The sequence below is a fragment of the Anser anser genome, assembly GCF_964211835.1.
Source record: "Anser anser genome assembly, chromosome: 2".
NCBI lineage: Eukaryota > Metazoa > Chordata > Aves > Anseriformes > Anatidae > Anser > Anser anser.
The window spans coordinates 42,071,121-42,093,496 of NC_139721.1; the positions used below are offsets into that span (position 1 = coordinate 42,071,121).

General features: G+C 36.3%; 1 protein-coding gene across 4 annotated transcripts in view; it reads left to right on the top strand.

Annotated features, from left to right (window-relative positions):
- Window positions 1–22,376, top strand: part of RB1CC1 (RB1 inducible coiled-coil 1) — a 77,834-nt gene that overhangs the window by 53,332 nt on the left and 2,126 nt on the right. For 2 of the 4 annotated variants that reach the window (XM_083824827.1, XM_083824830.1), the window contains 8 exons: window positions 1,688–3,603; window positions 7,635–7,794; window positions 9,586–9,694; window positions 9,810–10,050; window positions 10,993–11,044; window positions 12,353–12,400; window positions 16,320–16,378; window positions 18,185–18,321. In XM_083824827.1, the coding sequence (XP_083680953.1) occupies window positions 1,688–3,603; window positions 7,635–7,794; window positions 9,586–9,694; window positions 9,810–10,050; window positions 10,993–11,044; window positions 12,353–12,400; window positions 16,320–16,378; window positions 18,185–18,321 (2,722 nt within the window). Of the gene's footprint in view, window positions 1–1,687; window positions 3,604–7,634; window positions 7,795–9,585; window positions 9,695–9,809; window positions 10,051–10,992; window positions 11,045–12,352; window positions 12,401–13,994; window positions 14,173–16,319; window positions 16,379–18,184; window positions 18,322–22,376 lie in introns of those variants that run through there. The other 2 variants (XM_083824828.1, XM_083824829.1) reach the window with 2 other exon arrangements.

Consider the following 22,376-nt stretch of genomic DNA (forward strand, 5'->3'; position numbering starts at 1 on the left):
ACTTTCATAGAAATGAAAAGGCTAATGGAGGTAAGGTATATATGCAAGTCTGCTGTTTAGGTGAGTGTCACAACTGGAAATAAGTTATTCCTAAATCTTAGTTTAGTATTCATTTCTTACTCATATTAGTAATGTTACATCTCCATGAAGAAAACATATACCTAATACAGAGAAGGATAAGGTCCCTTTTTGGGTAGCAGCTATTTGTAAAAAGATTGAGAAAACAAAACAAAACAAAAAAAATAGGTATTTATGCAACAGCAGTCTGGTGTCTGCCACTTTTGTCTGGTTTTGGCGTTCTGTTGCTGACCATTTATTGCCCTGCTCTACTAACTCATGTCATTTAAGTAGCTGAATTAAACAGATAACAAAAGTTTCTTCAGTAAAAATTAATATCCTGGAGAAGACTAGACACACTATTTAAATGCATGGAGACAGCAGGTATATTTTGGAAAAGAGGTGTGCACAGGATCATTAGCTGGAGGAGGTTGTTGGCTTTTTGGAACTGAGCATCATTCTGGAAGATGTCCTTCAACTGAATTCACTTAAAGTATATTTTCCATGGCAGTATAGAAAAGCATTTACACTTCTGAAATTTACTGTAGCACCTGTCTTTGAAATTACTTCAGATTTGTTTTCAAACACTGTACATGAACTTCACAGTAGAGTTTGCAGAATTTGAACTCTTGCTTTATAATCCTCAGTGCTGAACAAGAGGTAATAGTGATGAGATTTAAACATGTTATCTAATCTCAGTTAATTGGAAAATAGATGAGAGGTAGTCTTTAGCCTTTTAAATATCAAAAGCACTGTGATCAGAGTTTTTTTGGAAATAATTCCACAAAGGTGAAGAAGCTTGCATAATACTTGTGCTGGGTTACAAACTGCTGTTATTCAGGGGTGATTGTGGAGAGGTGTTCTAATCCTTAGCCTTTCAGTTGAAGACTCAAGTGTTTGGAGTTACAGAATCAGGTTTAGTGCTATCCAGTGTCTCTAGGCAAAATGACAAATGTTGGTGTTGGAAGCAACATGGGGAAATAAATCCACTCCAACTGCTATGTCCTGACTTCTGAAAAGTAAGAATTTTGCCTTTAATAAGAAGGTGCTCTTTATTATATTAGTAGTCTTTTACACTTGCACTTACTGATCTCAGAAGTAGAACAATTCTCATTGCAAGTTTTTGATACTTACGTTAGAAGACAACATTTTGTCTTGGTAAAGTTTGTGTAAATCTCTTTAATTTAATATTCATTAATAGTATCTGAATTAAACTAAATCTTAACGGCAGTATTAACAAGAATAAATTAGAAATAACTTAAAATTATTAAGGAAAAACAATTTCAGCAGATTGTTGGAAAACAAAGGGTATCTATTTCTGACCAGTTCCTTCATTTTTCATCCAAAATTGTTTCAGACTTCTCAAACACAATCATACGTGATTTATGTAGGATTTCTATATAGGTGGACATTTAATATTTGTTTGATCAATTTTCAATTTTTTTAAAAATTATCACTTGCAATTTCTGCAATTTTTAGTTAAATTGCAGTCTTAGTTATTTCGGATCCTTACAGATAAGGCTGACTTCTTCATTCTAGTTTTTCCTGGTAATTATTGATCAATTCAAAAATATTTGTCATTGCTTCTGCCAATCTCTTTAAATACTTTTTTGTGTTCTTTAAATTCTAGGCCTCCAATAGTCAAGCATCGCCACAATCTGCTGCTACACCAAGGATGGAAAGTACAACAGGAACCACAGTTGCTACCTCTTCAAAAACTCCTCCATCGCTCAGTCTTCAGGGTCCCCTTTGTCCTCCTGTGTGTCCCCCAGCTCCATTAGAGGAATTGTCACCAGACAGCATTGATGCTCATACATTTGATTTTGAAACTATTGCCCATCCGAACCTGGAGCAAGCTCTTAAACAAGGATCATTAGACTTGGATTCATTAGCAGAAAGTCCAGAATCTGACTTTATGTCAGCAGTAAATGAATTTGTAATAGAAGAAAATCCAGTATCTCCTAATGTAATAAGTGATCCACAAAGTCCTGAAATGATGGTGGAATCTCTTTATTCTTCAGTTATCAATGCAATAGACAGTAGACGCATGCAAGACACAAATTCTTGTGTAAAGGACGTTTCAGTAGAAAATGCACCTCTCAGTGTTTGCATGGAGAAGTGTAGGATTATTGCTCAAGATTCAAAGGTACATTTAAGAGGTATAAAAGAAGATCTTTGCCACTTTAGAACACTTGTACAAAGAGAACAGTGTGACTTTTCTAATTCTTTAAAATGCACTTCATTAGAAATAGTAAATACTATTGAGAAGGTAAAACTTTCACTTGAAAAAACACTAAAAGATAAACATCAAAAAGAACTACAGTCTTTGAAAAGTGAATATGAAACTAAAATTAATAAATTACTGGAGGATGGTGAAGAAAGCCAAAAAAAGATTACAAAGTTAAAAGGTGACTTGTTAGGCCTTGAGGAAGTACTTCAGAATAAAAACAATGAATTTGCGATGGTGAAAAATGAAAAAGAAGCTGTAGTTTGCCTTCAGAATGAAAAAGATCAGAAATTACATGAATTAGAATGCCAAATGGAGACACAAAATTGTGAAATTAAGGAACTGAGACAGTCACGTGAGATAGTTCTTGAAGACTTGAAAAAACTTCATATTGAAAATGATGAAAAACTACAACTCCTGAGGGCAGAAATGCAGAGTTCAGAACAAAGCCATTTAAAAGAACTGGAAAACAACCTACAAGCTAGACATTTACAGGAATTTGAGAAAGTGCTAGCTGAGCACAAGGACTGTTTAGATAAATTAAAAAAAGAGAACCAGCATAGACTTGAACAAATGCAGGAATCTCATGCAGCAGTTGTACAAGAGAAACAACAACAGGTAGAAGAGTTAAAACTGAAAGTTTCAGATCTGTCAGATTTGAGGTGCAAATTAGAAGTTGAACTTGCCCTGAAAGAAGCAGAAACTGATGAAATGAAGCTTCTCTTGGAAGAAAGCAGGAACCAGCAACAAGAGACCTTAAAATCTCAGATTGATAAGGAAACTGAAAACTTAAAAAAAGAGATTGATAAATTAAACAGTAAGATACAAATCAGCAGTGATGAATATCAAGTGGGCTTGTCAGAACTGAGAACTCTAATGACAATTGAGAAAGATCAGTGCATTTCTGAGCTGGTAGACAGATATGAAGAAGAATCAAATTTGCTTAGAACTGAACTAAACAAAGTAACAGTTCTGCATCAAAAAACTTGTGAAGCAGAAAAAAGACTTTCAGAGCAAATAACAGAACTACAAAGTAAGTTAGAGTTGGAAGTGAATGCCTTAGAAAAGGAAAAAACAGAAAAAATGGCACTCTGTGAGCAGCAGGAAAAATATGAAGCTATTATCCATAAGCTTAAGGAAGAGAAAGAACTGTTAGTATCTAACCAAGAGCAAGACAGGCAGTTGCTCATTCAGAAGCTCAATTCTGAAAAAGAGGATGCAGTGCAAACTGCTTGTAAAGAGTTTGAATTACAGAGAGAAGCTGCTGAAAAAGGGCTTTTGGAAAAAATACAACAACTTGAGATGCAAGTAAATCAGAGGTACTGTAAGAATTAAGTTGCTGTGTTGTCTTAGTATTCTAAAGTAATTAATCTGGTATATTCGTGATGCATTATGCAGTAGGTGAAATTTCTACATGTTTGTAGTAGTGTTTGTCTGATTTGTTTTTATTCAGGTTTCAAGTTATTTCTGTTTTATAGGTAGTGATGTTCCTGTGTCTGCATTTAGTCTAAAAGACTGTAACATACTTTATACAGTATGATTTTCAGACAGCAATGAAGATTTCTTATTTCAGTCTTGTAATGCTTTGTTGAAGGAGCACTTCCACAGTTGCTTGAAATTCAGGATTTGATGGTCTCAGCCTCTCTACTGTCCTGTCCTTTGCTCTGGCGCTAGCACTGTATGAGCTTGAAGTGGATGGCTTTTAGGCTAGTAACTTTCGTATATTGGCTAGTTGTACTCTCATGGTGATGCTAATGCTGCCATGAAAAAAATGTGTGAGAATACATGGTCAACTGAAAACTGGACTTTAGCTGCCTCGTTTATACAGTCTAGGATCCTCCATTTGAGCTTTATGGTGAAACATTATTGGGCAATCTCCTTTTAAAGGACATCCTAACATAATTGTTTTTCGTTGTTAATTTTTGCAGTATTTTTCCAATTGGGGAAAAAAAATCCTTGCCATAAAATCCTCGTTACTTCTCCTGACTTCCCATTTCTAATCTACCTACTAGTTCATAATGCCTGTCAACAGAGTAGACATTTGTATATTGTATAATGGAAATACTAGACTTTTTCTATGCGACTGTGGCTTAGAAACAATATTCTAGTTTGAAATGCTAGAACTTGTTGTTAACCTTCCTGTAGAGTCTTGGAGCTCTGGAGATAATTCTTGTTTGTACAATACCCAATTGAAGCATTTTGTTCTAGGTATTATGATATATCAAGTACGTGAAATGTGAAAACCGTGATAAAATTAGCAGAATATACATAAAAAGAACAGTGCAGAACGCAAACACAAACTTAAGTTGGCATTCACCTTTTAAATATCAAGGTAATGTTTTTAAAAAAAAATAAAAATGGGGAGAGTTTATGCAGAGAATCCAGTACACAGTTCACTTCTGTGTAGAGAAATAGAAACATCCGCTTCACTTGAAATATCCACTTCATCCCCATTACCTAAGGATTTTGATATGCTAATATCTGTCATTGTGTTGTATTACTGTCTGTGTTTTGTGTGTCCATGTACTAAAAAGGTCAAAATGAGTGTGCTTCCTGAATTAAGGTTCAGTGATCGGGATACAATTAAATTAAAACTTCTGTTTTTAAATATTCTTTAAATTTAATGAAATACACTGAAATGAGGAGGAAAAAAAAATGAATAAATCAAGCACTATGTTCTTTTCCTTTTGTTTGTATTGATGCATGTAGAAGTTATAGAAATATGACTCAACAGGAAAAAGATGTAGCTATGTCATCAGACTTATTTAAAAAATAGACCGACATTTAAATGTGAACAACTGAACACAGCTGTGTGCATTACTATACAAACTGGATGAAGTGGAGAGCAATATATTTCAAAGAAATGTTATCTGCTTCAGTCTGAAGACATGTTAGTAGTTTGTTATGCGTTCTATCAAGTGATTTAATTTTCAAAGTGCGATGTTAAAATAAGGCCGCTCTTTATGCCTTTAATCTGCTGTTAGGCTTTTTCTTTAGGAATAAAGACACAACGTGTTTCGTCTCCAGAGGGCACATATGTTATGTGAATGTGTCTTAATATTTCAAAGTCACTGTCTAGCTGTTTGGTTTTCAAGTACCTAAAACCCAAGCTATGTCAGTAACTTGAGTTGACTTGTTACCCTCACTTGGTTGTTGTTTAGCCGTTAATTTTTAACAGTAGAAAACAACTTTTATTTGGCACCTGCTTAAATGCTTGTCAGATAAATGCTTTTTTCTTCAAGATCAATGTTACACTAGCATTCCAGAAGTCACTGATAGGACTTGCATTGTTGAATTTGATCTGAGTGTGGCACTGGTATCAGAAACTTAATTTTTTGAACTTTCATGAAAGTGAACAAAAATATTTAGAAGCTAGAAAGAAATGTTTATGGTCCATGCATTACTAAGACATGAAAATTAATGCATTTTGTTTATAAAGTGCCTGGAGCTCAAGTCGTTGTGATTAGGAGAGAGAATATATGTACAAAGCATTCATAACTATTTCATTTTTCTTATGTATGTAGTATGTACTGTTCCCAACTTAGATTAACAGAGATTAATTGAACAATGCAATTTTTATAATTACTGTCATTAAGCAATTTGTTTAGCTAAAAGACTTATAACTTTGAAAAAATATTAAAAGTGTAGTAGGACTTTTGACTGGTTTTAAAACTGAATTACCGATTTGATATCTTCCAGCCTTGGGATTTTCCAGCTCAGTGGTGAAGCTTTTCCATAAAGCATGCATGTCGTATCTTACAGATGGTTTTAATTTATTTAAAAACAAATTTAAATTTAATCCAGCACAAAAATGCTTTCTCTGGCATTAAAAAAAAAAAGACTTGCCTGGGTGTCTCACAACTTATTTTGTTCTCTGCTCGTTTTCCCTCTGACTTCTGAAATCTCAAAAGGTTGTTTTGTCACTGTGTGCACTTAGTTCTTTCAGGGCCTTTGTATTTACATCTTCTGACAGGCTTTCTGAGTGCTTAGCTACTGCATCATATTTTGTATCTTCAGTATATGCCCATGTGGTAGAGCAGTGGCAGTGTTCCTAAATATGTCCTTTGTCGACTTAAAGTACGGTAGTACACTGCTTACTTGCGAGAGGAACCCCAGTCCCTGAAGAAAGGTGCTTTTCGTATCTGAAAGAAAAATAAAGGTTAGGTAGGCATTGTAACTAGTGCCATAGGTACTGAGCATCCTTAGAATAACAATGAACTTGAGTGTCATTTTCCAAAGAGTTGAGAGTTCATTCAGTTCATCTGCGAGGCAGATGACACCTCCTTTGGTTTGGTGCAGCTAACAGTCTTGGGTTTAGGTTGGTGCATTAGATTGGCACTCAGGCAACCTGGAATAACACGAGTAATGATTTTTTGTTTGTATTGTAAGATGCAGGCATACCTCCTTACGCTTCCCAGCCAACCTTTTACATAGCTCTCTTAACTGGATAGGGAGAATTGATGGCAGAAACAGGTGAGTTTGTGCTGGATGATACAGTGAAGAATTCTTGAAGCATTTTTAGATTAGATGTGCTTCTGGGAGTTGGTATATTAGCGCACACAGTGTTTTGATTTCAGCACAGTCTACCTAATGTCAGGAGACTGTCCCTGCAGGCTGCTGAGACCGGGGGAAAAAAAATTTAAAAATGACACATGTATGTAGATAGGTTTGGGGAAATTTAATTTATATAAAATATAACTGGAGTAGTGGAACAATTGAAACTTAAAATAATACAAGTTTTCACAAAAGTTGCTGAACAAAAGGGATTTCTGTCCCAATACTGTACACAATGGTGGTATAACCAAACTGTTTCAAGAGCTGTTTAATGTTGTTATTAATCTTTCTGCCTGAGTGGCAGTTAATGCTTTCTTTTCTTTATGATCATTACTGCTGTTCTTCAGATTCTGCAAGCCAGTGTTGTCTTTTACATCTGCATTCCTTTGAATTATTGCTGAATTGCTTATTTTTGTAACAGTACTGTAGACTTTGCATTTTGACATGCTAAAAATCTCAATGGAATTGATCTGTCATTGTTTCTTGTTTCACCACTTCCCATACCTTTGTGTTCAAAAAGGAAAAAGTCCCTCCCTCAAGAAAATTTCAAAAGTATAGTCACTGTAGTGCACTAGAAAACAGAATGCCCAAGAGTGTGAATATGTTGAGATGTACGTGATTAAAAATAGAATGGAGTATTAATAATGACTTAATTGGAATACAGTTACAGTATTTGTTAAACATTTCAGAGAAAACTGTCTCAAAACTGACTTCTGATTTGTGTGTTTCCTTCTTTCCATATATTCTGGGACTCTGTATATGACATAAATTTAAAGCCTAAACATTTTCTTTTAAGTCCTCCCACTGAATCATCTGCTGAATCAAGCTTGGTTGCTGAACTTCAAGAAAAGCTTCAGGAAGAAAAAATGAAATTCTTGGAGCAACTTGAAGAACAAGAGAGAAGAAAGAATGAAGAAATGCAGAACATCAGAACATCGCTAACTGCAGAGCAGCAGGTAAAGTTGATTCTTTGTTACTTTCCCTCCTGTGAGAATGTGTTCTTTTGCTGTTTTGAAAATACGGACTTCTTTTTTGCTATGTAACACACATTCAGAATTTGTACTGTTTTGTGGAGTCATATGATGTGTTAATGAAATTCAGCACTCCATGGTTTGTTTGTTAATTGCTTAACTATCTGTGAAATGTGCAATCCAGATTCAAGTACTGTTCTTCCGTCACTTTTGCTTGTGTTGTTATGCTAGTTCTGTAAATTGTATCTGTTAATATATTGAACTCCAGAAAGATGTCACTTAAGTGCAGTTTAAGTTAACAGTGTTATTCTGTGCAATACATGATTAAAGCTTTGAAATACTAATTGATTTGGAATGCTACTTAATGGCTTTTATCCTTTATTAGCCTGGGCAGATGGTGTTTGAGGTTCAAAGCAAATGTGATCTTTTACTTCTTTCTAAACCTATATTAAACAACTCTATGTATTCCTCACCTTGATACAAACTCATACTACACTGATTTAATTATTAGAATATCTTTAATGGTGCATTTTTCTTTTTAAAATGTCGTGAATCTCTGATTTTGTAGAGGTGCTCAGTTCTGAAATTAAATCTCTTAGTAACAGCTATTATCTACAGCTTAGCGTTTAACCACTAAGAAAGGTTTTTCTGTTTTAAGCACCTCTACTTACTTTAGTTATAATAGGATCAAATAAGGTCAGAGAGTGTAGTAATCAATCAGCTTGGTGAATGAACTTTGAATCACTTGGTACAGAGAGCAGAAAATCAGACAGTTATAAGGAAAAGAGTATTTTTGAAATTTTTGGACTGCAGACATTAATACTGAAGTGAGCCATACATAGTTAATAGGGATGTTTTATAGATTACTTTGATAATTTTAAGATTTCTTTTTGTGCTGGAATCTGCCTTAGTATGCCATTTTCCTCATTATCTAATAATCTTCATTCATGCAGCAGAGCGTGGTAGGGAAAGCATTAACATCAAATTCCAATGAAATACAGAACCTAATTAAAAATAAATAAACATATCCACCAGTGCTGAAAACTTACAAGACTTACATTGCCTCCAATGATTGCCGATTTCTCTGTGTATTTAACCTCATACTTGATGTCATTTTCACCTTAGCAATGTTACTTAAGTTTTTACTTATGCTTATGCTTGTGATGTGTTATGTCATGTGAGTTTTATTAGACAGACATTTAGTAAAGTCTGCAATGCACTATATAAGTTCTATAACCAGTTAAGTAAATTGTGATTTAAGAGAGATGAGTAGGCATAGAAAAAAAAATAGAAAAAATAGAAATAGAGAATCTAAAGCTAATCAAGGTCATGACTGGCTCCTAAAATTCACCTGAGTGCAATTGTGATTTAAAATATCCTCTTAATAGATGGTTGTTAATTTTTTGTTTCCCATCACCACAGCCCTAAAAGTAAGAGGTATGAGGGTGTAATGGTTAGTAGAGGGATTCATATCATAGAATCATTAAGGTTGGATAAGACCTCTAAGACCATCTGGTCCAACCATCCCTCTACCACCATTATCACCCACCAAACCATGTCCCTAAGCACCACATCCAACCTTTCCTTGAACACCGCTGGGGACAGTGACTTCATCACCTCCCTGGGCAACCCATTCCAATGCCTAAAATTTCCTCAGTATGGCATCAAAACAAATAGCTTATTTCTTGCTTGGGCCTTTGTTTTACATTTCTCTCTTCTCTTGCTCTACTTGTCTCATACATTTCCTACTTCAGTAATCCTTTTTTATGTTTTCAGACCAACTTTAACACTGTTTTGGCAAGAGAAAAAATGAAGAAAGAAAATATAATTAATGATCTTAGTGATAAATTAAAAATGCTAACACAACAGCAAGAAAAAGATAAGGGTAAGCATACTGTGAAAGTATTTCTTTTCTATTAGGACAATTCCATTTGCTTCAGGTTGGTTTTGCTCCTTAGTTCTGCTATTATTAAAGGAATTTTGATTTATTTGTGTCATAGATTTGATTGAAACACTTTCTGAAGATCGAGCTCGTTTACTTGAAGAAAAGAAAAAGCTTGAAGAACAAGTTAATAAGCTGAGAAGTAGTAATCTTTCTCCGTCAACCTACTTAGCAGCAGCTTCAGAAGCTTGTGGAGCATGTGCAGCTGATATTCCTGCTGACACAGATAGATTGGCTTCTGACATTGCAGCTGAAGGGAGAATGGATTCCACAATGGAAACCAGTATGATGGCTGTGCAGTAAGTATGGGGCATAGTAGTAGAATTGCACGAAGCATGCTCTCATTCTTTGTGTGCGCTGTTGGGTGTTCTAATGTACAAATGAGCATGTTTAACACTCCCTCCACCTTTGATATTATTACTAAGAATTTTCTTTTAAATGTACACATACAATTGTGGCATCACAGTCATCAGAAATGCGTGGTTTTGATGGCTTTGAAGTAGACACCCTTAAGGGCCTTGCAATTATAAGGTAAAAAACTACATCTAGGTGTATGAAATATAAATCAAGTGGAAGAGCAACAATTCTAATTGCTAAGAGTAATTGTAATTGACCTAGGATGAGCTAGTAGAGTGTTTGCATTTTTTGGCATATCTTTTGAACAGTGGCTGACTCATATCAGACACAAGAAACTTCATGGTTGGTTGAGCATGTGACTGCTGTAGATTGCATAACTGTGTTCATGTATGAGTGGGAAGTGGACATACCTGCCCTTGGTAGAAATTAAGCTAAATCTTGGGCTGAATCCTGTGAAATATTCAGAAATGGCCCCATTCTTCTTAAATGACTGCAAACTTATTATTTATCAGTAACTGAAAATTCACTGGATTATAGAAGGGGGAAAAAATCTTTTTCCTTTTTTTCAAAGGTTCTGCCAGAAATATCAGTGCTGATTCTTAAACTACCTTTCTGTGCTGTAGTTTTGTTTTTTCTCCCCCAGCTTGTCAGCTACTTTCCCGATTCTTCTCTTTCCTGATTCTTTCTTTCCTAAATATATACCCTGCCTATATACTAGGAATGCTAGTACCAAAATATTCTGTAAACTCTGAGGTAAGCTACTTATCATGCTAGCAGAATGACAGCATTCATCTGTGTGTGAATGAGAAGGGGGGGGAAGCACTTTAGAGTGTGTGGGGAAAAATACTGCTTTTAATGTACTCATTTTCTTTTTTCTCTTTTAGTGAAAATGTCCATATGTCTGAAGAAAAACAGAGGATCATGTTGTTAGAAAGAGTGAGTAGATTATTAGTGAGATTAAGAATTACAGCTAATTATTATAAATGTCTGTTATGTATTCTGGTGCAATATAGCATCAGCAAAGCTTATAAATATCATTTCGAGGAACGCTTTCTGTTTGTATGATTTCAGATTGGTATAAGTGAAGTCATTCAAAGTAAGTATTAATACACTGTATACGAGGCCTAACTTAATGCTCATTTATACTTCATTCTGTTTATATAGATTTTGGGATAAATGAGTCATGTGTAGTATTTCTTCTTTTGGAGTAACAGTTCATTGATCTAGGGAATTTTTTACCATGGAAAAAATAGTTTGCATTTTCAAATCAAGGCATCCCAAAACAGTTGGACGTGAATCAAGGTTGGTTTTATGCGTTTCCTTTGGAAACAGGTTACTTCTACTCTTAGACTGTTACTACTTAAATGATTTTAGTTCTACCTGGGATGCATTATAATCCTAATTTTGCTTCTGTAAAAAGTGAGATAACACCTGTTTTGAATGTTCATATTACAATTTTCTGACTTTACAGTAATGCTCCTACATTATTTATTTAACGTGCAGGTTAGGTTTGTAAGTTTAAACCTAAGACTTGCTTCCCTGCCTCTCCCAAATAATATATATTAATTTTTACTTCTGTTACACCTTTTATTTTGAATGTAACTTTCAGCATACATTAAACTATGGAACCTGTTTGAAATAAGCTTTTTACTTATTCGCAAACAGTTAAATTAATCCTCAGTGATTAAACTGAAATCTTTCAGGTTCTGGTCATTTTTAACAATCTAGTCATATTTAACTCCTCTCTAGTTGCCTTTTTTTTTTGCCTCTTCAAAATTGAAACTCGAGTTTCAGTCTTTAGCCTTCAGTTTTTTAGGATCACTTAGACTGAATTCTGTGATCATCAGGAGAACTTGAATGTTGAACCACATAATGCGAGTGACTGGATGTTTCTGATTAGGACTACTTGCACGTTTTATTCTGTATTCTGCTTGCGAAGGATTTGTCATGGTTAGTAGCTAGCAGCCACAAAATAGTAATATATATTTTTTTCTGTTTTATCAATGGCATGTTTTCAAGTTAAGGAGAATGTATGTGGAGATAAGCATAGTTTAACAGTAGTAATTGCTGGCCTTTGATCTTTGCACAAGTCTTCATTCAAAATATGTTTTGATACTGTTTTAAAACTGAAGCAAGTAAAGATTTCTATTGTGCAACTACTCTGGAACTGGTAGTGTCAACATTATTTAAGATGTGTATACTGTACAAGTTGTATTAGTTAATCAGGTAAGATTTTTTTTTCAGACTTTGCAGTTGAAAGAAGAGGAAAATAAGAGATTAAATCAAAGATTGGTAAGTGTTTGTGCAATGCACATCTTTTAAGTACCTTAAAAAGATTACAAATTTTAAATTTGTTAAAATTCGTTCAAATATAAAAATGTGGTTTATTAACTACAAAAGTGTTTTAAATGGTAATGCAAGTGGCAAATTGGTGATCTGATAACCTTTGAGTTACCTCAGTTTAGCAGTTTTCCCATAGAACAGATGAATATGATTGGAGAGACTTCTTCCCAAAAGCACAGACTCTCCAGCCTTGGTGTGGGGGGACTAAATTTCAGTGTCACCAAGGTCTTTGAGAACAGTAGATTGAAAGCCAGTTTACAAGTTTATATATATGCCTGCACATTAAGCATATTTAGCAATGACCTGGAGATTGTTTTTGGAAAACTGTTTTTTGATGTTAGCATTTTAGAGGATTTTTTGTTTTTAGAGGATTTTTTGTTTTTAATTTTCAAAATAGGGATGCAGCACATTAGAATCCAACAGTGCTGTTGGCTCTGTCACATTTCTGTTACAAAGTGCTTTTAAGTTATAAGCCAAAAATCTAATTATCCTAATAAAGCATTCAGAATACTCAGAGTCCCTTCCACCTGCATCTGTATTTTTATCAAATGTGAAACTTTAATTTTGCTTAGCTACTGAAAATACTAAGTCATCATTTTTAACTTATATGCTGAAATATTAGTCAATGCCTAAGGAAGGATAGAGAATATGCTGACAGAGTTCCTTTAATTCATGAGCTATGAATCCTCCTCGATTTATTTAGCTACAGCATAGTATTGCTAGCAGATCTTAACCTTAATTTAAAAAAAAGTTTACACAGGAAATTGTTAGTTTTACGGCAGTTGAGTGGTTGGACTGGCCATGGAGATATCCATTTATTTAAATATTGACATATATCTAGGAATTTTGTAAGAACTGGTATCTGCGTGGTTGGATGAAGTTACATGTCATAGCAAAAGTGTTTAAATTTCTTCAGTTACATAACAGCAGTCAGTTTTCTCTCTGGGATACTATTGAAATTTGGTTTAGAATTTCCTCCTGTTCTCCTGTTACACATTCAGGTATCAAATGATTTTTTTTCCAAAAGCTTTCCATTCCACATTAAAACATGTCCTTAAAAATCCTTCTGTTGCAGATCATAAATGATTGCACACCTTTTAAAGCATTTCCTCATACTTGTTTATTCAGAATGCTAATAAAGTGCACACAAGGCATTTCTGTATAACAAATGCACTGGACAGTCTGCCAAACTTCTCTGTAGTATCCTGAATTAAATTCTGGATCTTTTGTCATCTAAGAGTAAAATTAAATTGAAGGAAGTCTGGTGTTGTACAAGATAAATACAAAATTATTTTTGTTAGTGTAATTAATAACAAGCTGTATAGGAGAAATTAGCAGATCATTGGTGTCTAAATCTATTCAAAATTAATTTCTAAATGGGCATGAGAACATAACTTCTCAGTTCCTTACATGTAGGTCAGCTGTTTCAAAAATAAAATATTTTGTCGTCTCTTCCTCCTCCTTTTTCTCACCCCCTTCCCAATACTCTTCTAAAGCTAAAACATACATCAACGTTAACATATCAATATTTATTTATATCCAGCTACCTCAGATAAGGAACCCAGAAGGTGTACTGCATAATAAAAGAATCTTCACAGGTGACTGGATTTTGCAGTAAAGTTTTTGGGTTACCTCTTTTAGCAATACAAGATAAAAAGGAGCTTCTTTTAATGACAGGAATGTTGTTACAGGATTTTCATTACTTTATATGAGCTTGAAAAAACGTCTATTTGTGTGTTTGGTTTACATGGCAAGGTTTTGGTAGTGGGGCAGCTTCAGGGTGGCCTCTATGAGAAGAGTCTAGAAGCTGCCCCATTTTATATAAGGGCCAGTTTCAGCCAGCTCCAAAAGGAACCCGCAGCTGGTCAGAGCTGAGCCAATAAATGATGTTTCTGCCTCTGAGAGCAGATTTAAGAAAGGAGGAAAAACGGAGCAGGTGGATGTGGCCTGGAGGAGGCTGCGGCCCATGGAGAGCCCCCGCAGGAGCAGGCCCCGGGCCGGAGCTGCAGCCCGTGGAGAGGAGCCCACGCAGGAGCAGGGGGTCTGGGGGGAGCTGCCGCCCGTGGGGGCCCCGTGCTGGAGCAGTTTGCTCCTGGGGGATGGACCCCGTGGTACGGAGCCGTGTGGGAGCAGTTGTTGAAGAGCTGCTGCCTGTGGGCAGCCCCCGCAGGCTCAGTTCGGGAAGGACGGCATCCCGTGGGAGGGACCCCACGGGGAGCAGGGGCAGAGAGGGACCGTGAAGGAGCAGTGGAGACGAAGTGTCAGGGACTGACCGCAGCCCCCATTCCCCTGTTCCCCTGTGCTGCCTGGCGGGAGGAGGTACCCTCTTCTACCTCCTACAGGAGGAAGGTGGTTTTAGTTTTTCTCACTCCTCTAGATTGTTAGTAATAGGCAATAAATTGTATTAATTTCCATATGTTGAGTCTGTTTTGCCCTGGATAATAATTAGTGATCTCCCCATTCTTATCGCAACCCTTGAGCCCTTGCCATCGTGTTTTCTCCCCGTTTCCCTTTGAGGAAGGGGAGAGAGTGGTTGTGGTGGGGTTCAGCTGCCCACCCGAGGAAAACCATCACAATTTAAGCTATTTGAACTCTAGTTAGAGTATTCTTAAGCTTTGCCTAGTTGTAGTACAAATGTATTTAATGCTCTCATTTGTTCTGTGCTTTTTCTTTAAGTTAGAAATTAATGAAAAGGTACAAGCTAGCTTGCATTTTAATTTAAATTTAACAGTCCAATTAAATGAAAAACTTTAGTCTTAACATCTGAAGAAAACTCTCAGATATTTTTAGAGAAAAATCTAAGTACATGATAAGCAGGTGACAACTTTTCTTGTTAGATGCAACTCTTCAAGTAAGAGAATTACTATGCGAGTCAAATGAATCTAAGAAAAAAAGAATCTGCAATCGGACTACATAAAGAAAACTGCTGAGAGGGTCATCAAAAGTCAGGAAGTCAGGAGCTTTTTGTGTTGTGCTGGATTCAGTAACCTTGATTTGTCTAGCCATTTATACATAAATGATCCAGAAAGTAGGAACCAATGGAAAAACTACTGAACCTTTAATCAGAGTTTCTACAGGACACTTATCAAAGTGTAGACAATTGCATAAATTTACATCAGATTAGCTTCTCTTTCTAGTTGCTTGTATATGGGTTGGTATATCTTTGTAAATACAGAGCAGTAGCTTTACCCATTTTCATTTCTTATTATATCATGGTTACTGCTGATAGTGTATGTACACGTGGTCATTTTTGCATCTAATTTACTTTGTTACAGTTGGTTTGTGTGTCAGTATTAGAGGAATTTAAACTGAATTAAAGGCGAATACTGCATTTATAGGAGATGAGAATGATGTGCAAAAACTCTCACAATTAAGCCTTTGTTTGGTCTTAGTACATCTAACTACAATTTTACTCCAGGGGATCTTGCTTTAATACAATAAACTTTGGATTGCGTGACAATCCTCTGTAAATCCAAGATCCACATACTGAATTTATGGCTGTTAGACAAATATAACATTCAGAGTTTAACTTCTACTATTTTACCATCAGACTTCTTAGAATGCCAGTGGATTCTGTGTTGGTGTGTAGCTATATCATAGATCTTCTGTATACCCAGAACAAATTTTCAGTAGCACTGATCTGTAAAGCACTCGTTAATAACAAAGGAGATATCAGCTATTTCATAAAGGTAGTTATTTAAAAAAAGCTGCTACAGAACAAGCTGAAAGAAAGATACTCTTGAGTGAACATGATCTACAAGAGCAGGCAGGTTTGAAAACAAATGATTTATTTCAACCATATTGTTGCCTGCTGTTTACATTTCATCATAGTTTGCCAATTCTTTATAGCTTTTTTGTTTTTTTATAGATGTCCCAGAGCATGTCTTCGGTATCCTCAAGACATTCTGAAAAAATAGCAATTAGAGAGTAAGTACATATTTGTTTTCCTATAGTTGGATGTGCCTTCAGTAATAAGTTGTTAAAGAATGTCACAGTTCTTCTGTCCATTCTCTTTGATGAAAAGGTGTATAGATCATCTTTATAGCTCACACATCAGCTATTGAACCATGCCAGTTCAGCATAAATCAAAATTTATAAACATTTCTTTTTAAAAAGGCCTTTCTGAATTCATTATTGAATTTTTGATTTCTTTATTTCCCTGCCTTTCTTTATGCTGTTCATAAGGCTAGTATTTCATGGGATTTCTAGAATGCATCCAGTATTTTCTTTTAGATTTACTTTTTGTTTAGCTGTTATCTTTCTGAAATCATGCTGAGAAAAAGTAGAAGGAATGCTATTAATCCTGAATCTGTATAGTGCTCCATTGTATTTCAGTAGAATTCTACTTTCCTAAAATCTTTCCACTTACCTTGAGAGAATGAAATTAACTCAAATATTAGGTATTATGGAACTGTTAACATGTGAAGTTGTTGCTTGTGTGTGTGTGTGCGTGTGTCAATTGTTGAAAAATTCAAAAGCTACAGACAGTTGTTTTCAAGTAATATTTCAGTTTGAGGAACATCAGAAGTGATTTTTTGGAAAAAAAAAATACAGATTATTCCTATAATGTTTTCTGAACTGCACCAAATTGCATTTTTACTGTAACAAGGGCAGTATGTACAGAATCAACCTTTCCTTTGAGCATCTGAATATTATGGCAGTTCTCATGGTATTCTCTGGGAAGAAAAATATTATGAAAGAAGAATTCACCTGTCCAAGAGAAATATCTTTTGAGTCATAGTCTGTCATCATAGTCTGTCATCATAATCAGAACAGAGAGAAAAGCTGGAAGTGTTACTTAATCTGAAAGTGTGCATTCAAGCATATGAGCTATATTTCTCTCCAGATATACTTGTCTATACCTGAGTATCTTTGTGCCCTTCCCCCCCGCCCCCCCCCCCAAGAAGTGTTTCCCCCCTTTCTTTGACACTTCCTCCCCCACATTCAGTATAATAGTAATAGTATAATAGTATTTATTCTTAGTGTTCTCATGGTTTAATGCTTAATTTGTAGCCATTTCAGACTTCATTTCATTCATGGGTAATTAAATCACTTCCAACACATTTGCACCGTGAAACAACTTGGAGACAGAAATTCTCTGACTTCTGTCACTTGGCTGAAAAACTTTGTGGCTTGTGTTAACCTGCTGTGAAGGAGACTTTTTGAAACTTTTTATGTAGTCACCAAAGTATTTTTGTTTTTATCCCTTTGGTCAGAGTCAGATGAATATTTCATCCCTTCTTTGTCCTGTGTGCCTAAAATTTTAAGATATCTACGTAAATGCTTTGCAGTATTTTTATATGTGATCAAATGTGTATTTATATGTGATCAAATTAGCTACAGTTTAAAACATCAAAAGGCTGTTTGTAAATACTGTGGTACAGTCGTCATCATCATAAGTATGGGTGAATATAAGTCAATTTAAAAAAAGACCTTAGTATTTTGTTAGGTATTCTTGTTTATATTTTAAAGCAAAGCTGTCAGTTCTTTTGGAAAAAAATAGTAAGAGCTGATGGATATAGAAAAACATTTCAAAAACATACTTTTTAAACAGTAGAGTTTTTGTTGACTCCAGAATATACAAAATGTATATGAATTGGCATAACAAGTAAAAAATTCTGTGTTGCTTTGCAGCTTAATCTCATCCTGCGCAGTATGTGGAAAAATATTTCGTGTAATTTATGTAGTCTTAAATTTTCGTGCTTTTTTCACTAAATTCCTTAATATCTCTAGTTTTCAGGTTGGCGATTTGGTTCTAATAATCTTGGATGAAAGACATGACAACTATGTATTATTTACTGTTAGTCCAACCTTGTATTTCTTGCACTCAGAATCTCTTGCTGCACTGGATCTCAGACCAGGTGAGTGTGGTAAGTGTCAAATTATTTTCAATATTTGTCTTCCTACAAATAACGCGTAAATTTCTAACAGTAAGTGATATAAATACGTATGTGGTAAATACAACAAGTGTGTAACATAAATAGCTACTAGCTTTCTTTGTAGCTTTTGCTATTTGATACTAAATGTTTTTCAACACAGAACACTTCAAATCAAAATTTTATGTAGGTATTGATATCTCTGAAAAATAGAAAAGAATATCTGTATCTTCAAGCTGTAATAAATAAATGCCAATTTTATGCACAGCCAGTGTATATTAACATAGAATCATAGAACAGCCGAGGTTGGAGGGGACCTCAAAATAACATCACATCCAACCTTTTGTAGAATAAAGGAGCCTGGATGAGATTGTCTAGTACCCTGTATGGTTGCATCTTGAAAACCTGTAGTGATGGGGAATTCTACCACGTCTCTGTGGACTCCAGTGATTGATTCTTCTCACTGTAAAACATTTTTCTTATATCAAGACAAACCTCTTCCAGTGCAGCTTGTACCCATTGCCCCTTGCATTCTCCATGTAGCTGTTTGTGAAGAGATCCTCTGTCCTCTTTGCAGCTGCCCTTTAAGTACCGTAATACTGTGAGGTCTGCCCAAGCCTTCTGTTCTTCAGGGTCAAAAGACCTGCCTACAGCCTTTCCTCATAGGGCAGCTTCGCCAATCTTTTGATCATTTAGGGAAAACATTCTATCAGGCCACTTAGCTATTCAGTATCAGCAACAACAGTGTGTAATCGTGTAGGTCTCAGGCCTATTATTATGTGGAATTTGTTTTCAGTTTCTTTTTTATTTGATGAGGATAGCAAATGCAAAACCCATTATCACAGTATCACAGATTTCTAGGTTGGAAGAGACCTCAAGATCATCAAGTCCAACCTCCGACCTAACACTAAGTACTCCACTAAACCATATCGCTAAGCTCTACATCTAAACGTCTTTTAAAGACCTCCAGGGATGGTGACTCCACCACCTCCCTGGGCAGCCCGTTCCAATGCTTAACAACCCTTTCGGTAAAGAAGTACTTCCTAACATCCAACCTAAAACTCCCCTGTCGCAACTTTCTCCCATTCCCCCTCGTCCTGTCACCAGGCACGTGGGAGAACAGACCAACCCCCACCTCTCTACAGCCTCCTTTAGTGTACCTATAGAGAGCGATAAGGTTGCCCCTGAGCCTCCTCTTCTCCAGGCTGAACAAGCCCAGCTCCCTCAGCTGCTCCTCGTAAGACTTGTTCTCCAGACCCCTCACCAGCTTGGTCGCCCTTCTCTGGACTCGCTCGAGCACGTCCATGTCCTTCCTGTAGCGAGGGGCCCAAAACTGAACACAGTACTCGAGGTGCGGCCTCACCAGAGCCGAGTACAGGGGCACAATCACTTCCCTAGACCTGCTGGCCACACTGTTTCTTATGCAAGGCAGGATGCTGTTGGCCTTCTTGGCCACCTGAGCACACTGCTGGCTCATATTCAGCCGACTATCAACCAATACTCCCAGGTCCTTCTCGGCCAGGCAGCTTTCCAGCCACTCATCTCCCAGCCTGTAGCTCTGCTTGGGGTTGTTGCGCCCCAGGTGCAGGACCCGGCACTTGGCCTTGTTGAACTTCATACAGTTGACCTCAGCTCATTGCTCCAGCCTATCCAGATCCTCCTGCAGAGCCTTCCTACCCTCGAGCAGATCGACACACGCACTTAGCTTGGTGTCATCTGCAAACTTACTGAGGGTGCACTTGATCCCCTCATCCAGATCATCGATAAAGATATTAAAGAGGACCGGCCCCAGTACCGAGCCCTGGGGGATGCCACTAGTGACCGGCCTCCAACTGGATTTGACTCCATTCATCACAACTCTCTGGGCCTGGCTATCCAGCCAGTTTCTAACCCAGCGAAGCGTACGCCAGTCCAAGCCCCGAGCAGCCAGTTTCTTGAGGAGAATGTTGTGGGGAACTGTGTCAAAAGCCTTACTCAGGTCAAGGTAAACCACATCCACAGCCTTTCCCTCATCCACCAAGCGCGTCACTTGGTCATAGAAGGAGATCAGGTTTGTCAAGCAGGACCTGCCTTTCATAAACCCATGCTGACTGGGCCTGATCGCCTGCTTGCCCTGCAAGTGCCACGTGATGACCCTCAAGATAATCTGCTCCATGAGCTTTCCTGGCACTGAGGTCAAACTGACAGGCCTATAGTTCCCCGGGTCTGCCCTCTGGCCCTTCTTATAGATGGGCGTTACATTGGCTAGCCGCCAGTCAACTGGGACCTCCCCCGATAGCCAGGACTGCCGATAAATGATGGAAATCTCATTGTAACATTTCTGTCAAAACTTTGCGTACTCAGTTCTTATTTTTAATATGTGACTTTATGAATCTCTTTAAAGATTGTCTTTGGATAAAATGTGTTGTCTTTCTAACTCATCTTCTGTGAAGTGACTTGAATTTAGGTTCATGTATTCACGGCCCTAAATATGTGTCTATAATAAAATGTAAGCTCTAGTATAGGGGGATTTGTAAGCAATTTTTTTGCTGATAATTTTTTTCCACTGTATTTACGTGGTGTTTAGCAGGACTCGTTATTCTTCAGAGAGTAGTTTCTATACCTTTTGTTTATGTCCAGGTTGGTGGTACATTTGCTTTTTCCTTTGTTTAATCTTCAGGTTATTCATTGGCAATTTTTGGCAGCTACGTAAACTTAACTAAATTGAAGTATTAATCTTTCAGATATCAGGAAAAATAACAATGTTTAGTGCATTACAATAAACTGTGCTAAATTAAATAGATTCATGTAAATGTCTTTAATCTATCACACCTAATTATGTTTTGCAAACCTCCCCATCCCACCATACTCAAAAATCTTTGTTGCAGAAATATCTAAGAACATGCATCAAAAGGAACTTTATTAATTCTGACTTATCAGTGAAAATGTATATCTGCTGTTGCTTGTCAGAAGCTGTTAATTTATACTCAAGCAGCAGACCTCGTTATGTATTTCAGTTACAATGAAAGATAAGACCACGAAGTTCTAACTGAATTCAGAAACTATTGAAGAATCTGTGCTGTATGTTTTCTCTTACATGTCTGGGCAGAATTCCTATCTTACAGATATAATACAGTCTCAAATACAGTCTAACAATGGCATTAGCATTGCATATGTAACTGTGAAATATGACTGACTTTCTTACTGTTGGTTTACATACACAAGGTAACCGCCATTTCAGTTTGTATATTATTCTGAGTATGCAATTCACTGAACTCTGTTTTTGAACAGACTTAGTTTGTTCCGTCCTTACCACTTGCTAACCAGAGGTAGTGTTAAGCTTGAGAAAACTGCACGTAAAACAACCATGAAGACTTACCTTTGGAACACATTTATTTCTAGCTCAGTATTTCAAGAAACAGTGTCTTGATTCTATTTCTGTATCAGAAAAGTAGGGAAAATGAAATAAAGGTTACTTCAGTATTATTTGTGACAGATCAGAATTGGTGTGGACCTAGGTACTACAAATTATTGCTTTGAGGTCTGCCAAAAACAACATAAATCTGACCTTTGGTACCAACACGTATAAATTGTTAATATTTTTGTATAGATCTCTACAACATTAAGTGGCAGGGACTTAGGCTGTCATAGTCCTCCATTAAGAACACTTAGAATGTTAGGATGATGCTGAAATTGGTTGGAAGACTGCAGGATTTGTTTTGTCACACATTGTCTGGATATGGAAGTTTTAATTTGCAAATTTCAGGAATGGATGGCATCTTTCTAATTTATGTGAATTTAATGAAGTCCACAAGACAAGCAAATTCAAAAAAAAATCATCTAGTATTTAAATCACAATATATTGTTGTACAGCGTTCAGGTCAGATATGAATACGTTCTACTGATATGTAGGAGCTTTGAGCAGAATGGAATCTGCTTTATTATTAATAGCCAAATTAATTTTGAAGAGTAAGATTAAAACTTCAAACACCGGTTCTTGAGTGACTTATGTTCTAGTTACTAGATCCAGCTTTTCATAGATGTGTTTAGAAAGCACTGATTATGCAGAG